Genomic DNA, 10,022 nt, shown 5'->3' with positions numbered 1-10,022 from the left:
TTGAGGTGTTTTTGAGAAGCAAATGGTGACATATCCTTTTATCAACTTCTAGGAAGTTCGGCAACATTACACGGCCATGTCTTTCAAAAACATTTGAAACATCTAATGTATTCTTAAGCAAAAAACAAAAATAAAACATGAAGCTGTACTAAATATGCAAATATATACACATGGTTCATTTGTACAACAAAATACATACATACACAGTACATTTAAAGTGAATATAAAAATCATACAACAAGAGACAAACATATAAAATATGTATGAAGCAAATTGATAAACCTAAAGACTAAACAAAATGACAATGAGAAAACTCAATTTCTCAATGCCCAAAATGTGAAACATGTTCTTTGTTTTTAGCCACATTCCAGCGTGAGCAGGCAAAAGAAACTTTTCAGTAAACATAAAATGTATGGAATCAAGAAATAAATTACCCAACATCGGGGCCATTTTTTGGATTTTTGTATTTTGCAGTGGCTACTTGGAGGCATATGGAGAATTTTGAGCTATATGTTTGATATTTCTCCAAAATTTTCTATTTTTGATCATTTCAGTCAAATGATTTCCCGCGATTCGCCTTGGGGTAAAACCAAACCTTAATCAGTTTTTCCAATTAGGGCCTTGAGGTTTAGGCGCTTCGACTTCCTCTCCTGTATAAACTAAGGTAATGTAAATGATTCCACTTTCTCTTTTAAGTTTATTCCATATGGTTATGGTTTCAAATGCAATACGTGCTTGCATCTTGCTTTTCTTGTTCATCATTGCAAATAAAATGTTTTCGACAGGAGTCCGTTTATGTATGACGGTTTACTTCCACACACTCTGCATTATAACACTTTTCTTCATGAATTGATATGCGTATCTGCATAATTTTAAGTGGAAAAGATCGGAGTACCAAGAACTTTATAATTCCTTGTAAAATTTAGTGAAATAGTTTCAAATCCTCCGCAATTGCTTCTACGTTTGTCTATATTTACTTCAATATTTTATTCTTCATCCTTTCAGGTGAGAGTTGTCCAAATCTCCATTAATGTTTGTATCATCGAACTCCAATTGAAAAAAATAAAAATAAATGAGTTCGAGAAGTAAAAATGAAGATAGGCTTAGCTCTTTGCCTGAAGAGGTTGTTTCACATATACTCTCTTTAATGCCTACAAAATTTGCTGTGCGAACTAGCGCTTTATCCAAAAGATGGAAATACAGTTGGAAGTTTGTCACAAACCTTGACTTCAACGATTATTACCCTTATAATGGTCTAAATTGCTTCTCAAATTTTGTGGATCGGGTATTGGAGCATTGCAAAACATCACAGCTTAAATCATTCAAGTTAGGTCTTTTTCGTGTTTCAGTGCAAAAGTCAGATGTTGCAAAGTGGATTAACGAGGCAATTAGGTTAAATGTTTGTGAGCTTGACATACATGTTAGTCCAATTGAGTTGCCTCTCAGCCTATTTACTTGCAAGACACTTACAAGATTAAGATTAGTTGTGGCTTTTCGTGACTCGGATGTTTTTAATGTTTTATCTCCAATTATGCTTCCTGGTTTGAAAACTCTTGACCTCCTTGTTTCTAGCAAACCTTCTGTCACTGTATTACGATTCATCCATGGATGCCCAATACTTGAAAATTTATCTCTGGAGATAATGTTTTCTTATGATGAAGAACACTGCAACTTCAACATCCCTACTTTGAAGCGACTGGAATTAAGAATGGGTAGTTTTTTTAACAGCAAAGTTATTTTGAATGTCCCTAATCTTGAATACCTTTCTGTTGGTGGGTGCCACTGCCCACATTTTGTGATGGGAGATTTCTCATCTTTGGTTGAGGCAACTGTTTGTTTTAGTAGTATAAGAGATTATCATCAGAAGGTTGAGCTTCTAAAAGGATTAAGTGGAGTTAAATCACTTTCGTTGCTCACTTCAACTCTTAATGTAAGGTTCCCTTTAAAAAACTTTCGTGTATTACTTTCTTCTTTTCCTCTAAGACTTTTTCATTAAGACCATGCAATGTTCAACTTTTAATTTGCTATTTTTGTTGAAGGAATTTGTACATTCACATTTGCCCAAGTTTCCCAAATTGAAGCATTTGGAATTGAAGGATTCTTTCAAATCTCCATGGATCTTAGTTAGTCAAATTCTTGAAAGCTCTCCTGAGTTGGAGCATTTATGTTTTGAAGAGGTAAGTGGACTGTTTCTAAGCTTTGGCATGTCTTATTATTCTATGTTTCCTAAGTTATTATTCCACACATAACATAACATTTGGTTGTGTATCTATATCTGGTTTTGTGATAAAATTTTTAAAGCCGGAAGACATTAGCTGGATTGAGCCTCAGTCAGTTCCCACTTGTATGCTTTCACACCTTAGAACCATGAAAATTACAAAGTGCAAGGGGAGAAAGTGTGATATACATTTCCTTGAATACATATTGGGGAATTCAGAGGTTTTGAAGACAATAACAATCATATGTGGAAGTATGCGCATGAAGGATGAAATGGAAATGTGTGCACGCTTATTAAAGTTTCCAAGAGCTTCTAGGTTTTGTGAGATTCATTTTGTTGGGAAATGGCTTAATTCTATAGGTAAATAGAAGAATATATATATATATATATATATATATATATATATATATATATATATATATATATCCTGCTTACTATTTTGTTTGTGCTTTGCATTCCACTTTTACCTGGTTACTTTTTCCCTTGATTTCTTACTAACTGTTTGTGTTTTTGCTTTGAGGAATGGGCTAAATGCAAAAAAATTGCAATGTACTTTTCTTACGACTGTTTATGTTTTTGTTTGTGCTTTGTGCTGTTATTATTTGTTTTTCATACCAAATACATCATAATAGTGACAATCTACTAAATTACAACATTGTACTTTGAAATTTTCTTATAGCAATGAAAAATTATATCTAGATGACATTGTTATAAAACGAGGTTATTTTTCAAAGTGTAATATTGAAATCTGACAAAATAAAAATAAAATTAGAATGCTGTAATTAACATATATGAAAGCACTCATTTATAGCAAAGCACTTTATTTATTTATTTTTGACAAAATTGCAAATTTGGTCCCTTTGGGACTTTGGTCCAAAATGTTTTGGCGTTGCACCATTGGTCCAAAAGGTTTCATTTGTTGTGACTTTGGTCCAATTTGTTTTGAACTTTTAAAAGACAATTATACTCTTACCTTCTCATTATTTTTCTTTTTCTTTTTTCATTTCTATATTTATAAGAAAATAAAAAATAAAAATCCTACCTGCATTACATACACTCAAACCCAAACCTGCAAACACAAATATTCGTCATCACCGGACCTCCGGCTCTCTGACGAAGGCGACTGCCACCACTCGTCGGAACTTATGAACGCTACCGCCACCATCGCCAGTCTATACCACCACTACATGTCAAAACCACCACCACCATTGATTTCCCGACAAAGAGAAATCGAAGGGTAAATAGTGGTGGATGATCTCCGACAACGACCAGCTGGTGGGCGGTGCTCCATCGATTTTCATAGATTTTAAAACCGACGACAACCTCGTAGATATGAAAACCGAAGACGACAGCGACTTCGCCTGTGCCACCAGAGTTGTTTGTCACCGACGATAAGGGTTTGGCTAGGACCGTTGCAGCGGCGCTGAAGTCTGTGATCGAGTTTCCAACGTCTTCGTCAAGGTTTCAGTGTCGCCGCATGTCGAGGTTTTGCAGACCCGAGCTAGGGTTTGTAGAGGTGTTTTGATTTGAGGATCCGGCAACGACCAGTTGGTCGTCGCTGTCTGTTGCGGTCGAGTTTCTAGCTCCGATATCCGTTTGTGGCTCGAGTTTTCATCGTTGTCGCCTCTATAGACAGGTAGTGGACAAAGAACTCCGATCTCCGTCTGTGGATGGACGGAGAAGTCGCTCATGTCTCTCTTCTTTTTCGTAGTTCCAAGTGTATCTCTTCGTCTCCCTCCTACCAACGACGGCTTCAGGTGGTGGTGGTTGTGCTACCAACGACGGCTTCTTGTGGTCGTGGCTGTGTTGTTGACCGGTGATGTTGTGATAAGTGATAAAAGGGGTGTTTACAAAAGGGTGTTGTTAATAAGACACCCCTTAGACACCCTATTATTACTTTTATAAAAAATCAATCTATAATCAACTACTTATAATCAGTTTTTTCAGAAAACAATGCAATTTCAACCAATAAAAATATTTTAAAAATTAATTAGGGTGTCTATATGGTAAAAACACGTGGTTTATATACCAACAAAGTTGTTTTGAATGTCCCTAATCTTAAATACCTTTTTGCTGGTGGATACATCTGCCCAGATTTTGTGATGGAAGAATTGTCATCTTTGATTGAGGCAACTGTTTCTTTTAGTAGTATAACATATTATGATCAGAAGGTTGAGCTTCTGAAAGATTAAGTGGAGTTAAATCACTTTCATTGTTCACTTCAACTCTTAATGTAAGATTCCCTTAAAAAAAAAAAAAACTTCAGTGTATATTACTTTCTTCATTCCTATGAGGCTTTTTTAATTAGGAGCATGTTATGTGCAACTTTTAATATGCTATCTTTCTTGAAGGTCTATGTGCTCACCTTTACCCAAGTTTCCCAATTTGAAGCGTTTGGAATTGAAGGAATCTTCTAAATCTCCATGGATCTTAGTTACTCAAATTCTTGAAAGCTCTCCTGAGTTGGAGCATTTATGTTTTGAAGAGGTAATTGGGGCATATCCTATTCTATGTTTCCTAAGTTATTATTCCACATATAACATAACATTTGGTTTTGTGATAAAATTAAAGCCGGAAGATATTTACTGGATTGAGCCTCAGTTCCCACTTGTATGCTTTCAAACCTTAGAACCATGGAAATTACAAAATGTAAGTGGCAAAAGTGTGATATACAGTTCCTAAAATACATGTTGGGGAATGCGGAAGTTTTGAAGAGAATAACAGAAGCATGTACAAGAAGGATGAAATGGAAATGTGTTCACAGCTGTTGAAGTTTCCAAGGGCTTCTAGGTTTTGTGAGATTCATTTTGTTGGGAAATGGCTTTATTCTATAGGTAACTAGAACAAGAATATATGTCCTACTTACTGTTTTGTTTATGTTTTCCATTCCACTTTCTCCCATGTTTTCTTACAACTGTTTGTGTTTTTGCTTTGTGGAATGGGCTAAATCCAAAAAATTGCAATGTACTTTTTCTACAACTGTTCATGTTTTTGTTTGTGCTTTGTGCTGTTATTATTTGTTTTTCATACTCTGTATTTGTTTGGTTGACATTGCTACGATATGATATAATTTCAAAGTAGAATGGAATTATTTTGTATATGGATGACATTGTTAGAAAAGTAGGATGCAATAAACAAACAGTTTAGGATCTTGTTACACATTATAGCAATGTATTTTCCATTTTTTACACCACTTATCAACTTATCGTGTATCTATTTTTACTTGTAAAAAAAAAAAAAAAAACATACTCCATTGCATTAATCAATTCAATTCATCTAATCTAATGCTTAACAAAGAAAATGTACATCATTAAATGAATTAGCAGTAAATAGAATCTTTTAGTTTAGCTTATACATGAAAATAAACAAAATCCTTTTTGTGACTACTTTTTTCGCATCTTGAATCTGGATACTGGTTTGGATGCAGGAGTAGGTGGTTGACTGGTTTGACTTTTCTCCGTGTTATGAGTGTGCTCCACAATAGAACCCGTAAATGCCTGCAAACCATACATTTTCATATTATCATTAAACAAACTAAAGATGCTTGAATTTCCACAAAACTTACCTTGCTACTATCATTTCGAGTGCTCAAAACCTGCAAAACATATCATATGCCAGTTGTTATCATAATTAATATCATCATCATCATCATCAGGCAAACAAATCAAAGATTCCTACTATACCTCGTTTTTGGACACAGGTGTATTGGGCAAACTCTCCAATTTCTTTTGCTCTACAGCTCTTGGAAGAGTGTTGTTGGATGCACTGGATGTTGGAGCTTTTATATTTGAAGATAAATCTAAATCTGAATCTGAATCTGAACAAACAACTTTTGAGCACAATGATCTTGAAAACTAATGAAATTCAAACAGACAAATGGGTCAAAATATACAATACAACCATAAATCTTAAAGAAAGCAGACTCACTTTTGGATACAGGAAGAGCTGATGACTCTTTTGGCTGCAGTTTTCAAGTAAACAGACTAATTAATAACTAGTTGACTTTTGACCCATATCAATAAAATACAAACCAAATTGACCTTTTTATTTTTTCATATAAATAGACTGGAATTGCCACTTCTAATAAAAATGGAATTAAAATCATTCAAACATAATAAGAAAAGATGAAGAAAGATTAGCTACTCAACTTTACTTATTATTTAATAACTCAAGATCTAACCTCTGAATGTATAATCTCAGGTTCAATATGTGTATGACTTAAAAGGTGACTTAAATCAGGTTTATCTTCATCTTCAGCTTCTTCAGCCATTTCTGATTCCATTTCTTCTTTTTCAAGTTCATCAATCCGGGATAAGATACGAGCAAAATCATCTTCACCTGGTGTTGGTGTGTCCTTTTCTTCTTCATCAGAAACTTCATCAACATAGTCTTCTCTTATTTCTACAACACCCTCCTGTTTATATAATGAATACATTAATAACTCTGTATCAAGATCTATATTAAAAAAACATAATTAAGGGTAGAGGACTTACTGCAGCCTCAGTAGCTGTTTCATCAAAAAAGGAGGCCTCATACTTGAGATCCTTTATCACAGCATTAAGGTTTTCAATTTGTGACTCTAGATCCTTTCCTCTTCTTTTCAGAATCTCAATTGTTTGTTTTGATGTTCTATCAGCATAGTAACCTTCTCCTAATAGAACCTGTATATGACTTATAATTATGAATTCTAAACAGAGAGAACTGATGAACACCCAAATTACAAAATTACCAGGAATTCATTAGTATGTATCAATTTTCCAGGAAAGAACGCTGCCTTCCCAAAAGGAACCTGAAAAACAAGCCACAAATATTCACATTTTCACAAACACTGAAATTACTATGAATGAAATGAGAAATTGATTATAGGTGTAGAAGACTTGCCATTATATCATGGTGCAATTGATCAGGGAGCTTCTTAACAAGATTGACAAGGTTTGTGTTGTCATTGAGGAAGCCTTGGAGCTGTTGAACCTGTTTTTGATGTTCAGATATTTGTTCTTGGACACGTACTGATGCTTTTTGGGCATCCTCAGGTGAGTATATTGAAGATAATGATGTCACTGTTCCCTTCACAGGTTCTCCCATGGCCCACCCACCCTGTTCCCTCTGAATATTGTGTCCAATCTTGTAAAAGAATCAATTAAAGGGTAATATGGTCATTTTTAAAACAAATATTAAAAATCGGTAATGGAATCAATAAAAGGGTAATGTACAACATTTGAACAAGCTCCGTCTTCAATTTGTAAAAGAATCAACAAAAGGGTAATGTAATGTACTTGTTTGTTTATAATGTCAAATTTTGAGATTGCTATTTCCACATCTTTACATGGTTGTTTGTTACATCAATGATTTATATAAATACATCATGTAAGATGAAATGATTCACCATAGTGGAACAAAACTATGAGAACATCTACAACATTTGAACAGGTTCCATCTTCAAATTGGCTGCTAGTTCCTTGTTTCTTTCTTTCTCATACCTATTTATAACAAATCTTGAAACCATTAATGCTTCCAAAACCATATTCTTTTCACTAAGTACACATCTATAAAAATACATTTGAATCCTAACTTATTACATATATAATACTATGAACAGCCATATCCATTTTGCATTCGAAATGTAATAGCTGTAGAAGTTTCAGATGCAAAGAGACTTCATGGCTTAATATTCATAATACGTAAGGGGGTGCAATTATAATCTGGAATTCCTTCAAGCCACAACAAATTCAATTCAATACAAATCAGTGCAAGCACATAATCATGTTTCCCTGTCAATTTGCCCAAAAATTTAAACAGATATCATTTGATTTCATTTTCTTCACCCCATATCTCCCAAAACTTCAATAAAAACCAGAGATTATAGACTATAAAATAAAAAAGAATAAACCCTAATGGAAAAAAATGCAGTGGCGCCGATGATGGAGGTTCTAAACAAGCAAAAAAATCCAACTCGATAACAGAATCGCTGAGAGATTTACCGGAGGTGTCGCACTCTGTCGGAGAGGAGGGGCTCCACCGGCAGGGTGTCGCTGGAAAGCGCTGGACGGCGGGGCGGGGTTGGACGGAGGTCAGAGGTGGGAGGAGCCGGCGCCAAGAGAAACGTCGGAGGTGGGAGAAGCTGTCGACGTCGAGAACTGAGAAGAAGAGAAAGGGGCTGTCGAAGTGAGAATGAGAGAAAGGGAAATTGAGGTTTTTTTCTCTCAGTTATATTTTCTTTTAGAGTAAATCGGTCAAAATTGCACGGTTGGTCCTTAGCTTTTATTTTACACTTGGATTGTTCCTATGGTTTGATTTTGTTGCGTTTGTCATCCCTTGCATACATAAAGTTAGGTACCAAACGTGCAATTCTGACCAAACCATAGGGACGAAAAACACAACAAAATCAAACCATAAGGACGATTCGAGTGCAAAATAAAAGTTAAGGACCAAACGTACAGTTTTAATCAAACCATAGGGACAATTTTAGTAATTTACTCGAGTTTGGGAGTGCATTTTAAAATGTTTTCCAAATTGTAACTTTATAGGTAAAAAGAATGGGTTTTCCAACATAATTTCCGGTTTTTCTAAAATGCCAATAAGCATTTTGAGAAGCAATCTCAAACATGCCTTAATTCTGCTATAACCAAAAGATGGAGAGTCGAGACACAAAGATGGAGTAGGGTTAGGGTTTCTAGGTTTTTGCTTTTTACAGTAACCAAACATTACAACTAAAATTATTAATTAACTAGCCAATAGCCCAACTGTATCATATGTATTGCCCTTCAAGTCCGCTTTAGAAGACACGTGGATTTAAAAGAATAGTTTAGAAGTAGAATATATTTGTTGTTCCAAAAAATAACAAACAAACTAGTGAATTCCCATATGTTGCACATGAATTTCGTTAATTAAATAAGATATTGTAAGTTATATATATATATATATATATATATATATATATATATATATATATATATATATAAAATAAGTTAAGATGCTTGGTCTGCGGGGGAGGGGGTCATATGTAAGTCTGATGTCCATAATTCTTTCATAATTGAATAGAGGTCGATCGATTACATATTTGATAATGATCAAGTGTTGAGGAGAAGATTATATAGTGCATAAGAGAATATGATAAATTTTATAGGAAATTACGCCAATGATAATCATTAATTTAGGGGTGAGCAAAATAGAACCCGGAAACCGAGAAACTGAAAAAACGATGAAATCAAAACCAAACAGAAACCGTCGGGTTTGGGTACTGAAATCAAAAACCGCAAATTTTGGTTTCGGTTTTAGGTTGGGTTATATTTAAACCTGTCGAAAAACCGAACCGACCCATTATGTGTAAAGCCATTCTTTTTTACATACTTTTGGCATCTCTTTAACTAGAGAGTTCATTTTTGTCATTTCACAAAATGACCTTTCTCTCTTTCTTTGCATTCTAGACCCAAACCCTCTTGGTTAGTCAATCTACTAAACTCATATGCTTCAGGTTATTTATCTTCATATATCTTCATCCGCGTACCTTACATCTCTTAGCATGGTTTATCACAAAACCAACTCATGATCTTTGTTTCTCATCTATCTTCCATAGTTTAAAATTAGGAATAGACATACCAAACCTAATTCACTTAAACTTTGGCTCTAATATCAATTGTAACGACGCCGATTTTCTACACATAAATCTAAAGGAATTATCATATTTTTATCTAACGATGCAGAATTATGCTAAAATTAAAACACTTTAAGTCTTAGGTTAATCACTGTTTATAAAAAAAACTACTACATACAATGAACAATAAGGAAATAGAAAATAATATCC

The 10,022-nt window shown here is 34.3% G+C and overlaps 2 protein-coding genes across 4 annotated transcripts; one reads left to right on the top strand and one right to left on the bottom strand.

The window, feature by feature from the left end:
- Positions 1-323: 323 nt before the first annotated feature.
- Positions 324-2,586, top strand: LOC145109758 (F-box/LRR-repeat protein At4g14103-like). The gene is made up of 4 exons (XM_079046921.1): positions 324-664; positions 1,006-1,930; positions 2,040-2,177; positions 2,302-2,586. Exons 2-4 carry the CDS (start codon positions 1,073-1,075, stop codon positions 2,584-2,586), a joined length of 1,281 nt encoding a protein of 426 aa, XP_078903047.1. The 5' UTR covers positions 324-664; positions 1,006-1,072.
- A 2,867-nt stretch (positions 2,587-5,453) lies between these two features.
- LOC145104323 (Prefoldin chaperone subunit family protein) lies at positions 5,454-8,415 on the bottom strand. 3 transcript variants are annotated; one of them, XM_079041588.1, is made up of 10 exons: positions 8,200-8,415; positions 7,605-7,698; positions 7,100-7,342; positions 6,948-7,007; positions 6,712-6,879; positions 6,399-6,632; positions 6,146-6,179; positions 5,902-6,029; positions 5,784-5,813; positions 5,454-5,715 (listed from the first exon to the last, which is right to left on the bottom strand). In XM_079041588.1, the coding sequence occupies exons 2-10, from the start codon at positions 7,605-7,607 to the stop codon at positions 5,602-5,604; spliced, it is 1,014 nt and encodes a 337-aa protein (XP_078897714.1). In that variant the 5' UTR covers positions 7,608-7,698; positions 8,200-8,415; the 3' UTR covers positions 5,454-5,601. The 3 variants fall into 3 exon arrangements, with proteins under 3 accessions (XP_078897714.1, XP_078897715.1, XP_078897716.1); XM_079041590.1 differs by having other exon boundaries at positions 5,591-5,715; positions 5,902-6,072; XM_079041589.1 differs by lacking the exon at positions 7,605-7,698 and having other exon boundaries at positions 5,902-6,035; positions 8,200-8,414.
- Between the last annotated feature and the right edge of the window lie 1,607 nt (positions 8,416-10,022).

This window comes from Lactuca virosa, chromosome 4 (assembly GCF_052849685.1).
Source record: "Lactuca virosa cultivar CGN04683 chromosome 4, Lactuca_virosa_CGN04683_v6, whole genome shotgun sequence".
Classification (NCBI taxonomy): Eukaryota; Viridiplantae; Streptophyta; class Magnoliopsida; order Asterales; family Asteraceae; genus Lactuca; species Lactuca virosa.
Note: the sequence above shows the minus strand (reverse complement) of the source record. Positions and strands in the feature narration are given on the sequence as shown.

Coding starts and splice junctions, on each gene's coding strand:
- LOC145109758 (XM_079046921.1), top strand. CDS start 1,073: ATGAGTTCGAGAAGTAAAAATGAAGATAGGCTTAGCTCTTTGCCTGAA. Junction 1,931..2,039: donor TGCTCACTTCAACTCTTAAT/GTAAGGTTCCCT, acceptor TTTTTGTTGAAG/GAATTTGTACATTCACATTT. Junction 2,178..2,301: donor AGCATTTATGTTTTGAAGAG/GTAAGTGGACTG, acceptor AAATTTTTAAAG/CCGGAAGACATTAGCTGGAT.
- LOC145104323 (XM_079041588.1), bottom strand. Junction 6,633..6,711: donor AAACAGCTACTGAGGCTGCA/GTAAGTCCTCTA, acceptor TTATATAAACAG/GAGGGTGTTGTAGAAATAAG. Junction 5,716..5,783: donor CTCGAAATGATAGTAGCAAG/GTAAGTTTTGTG, acceptor TATGGTTTGCAG/GCATTTACGGGTTCTATTGT.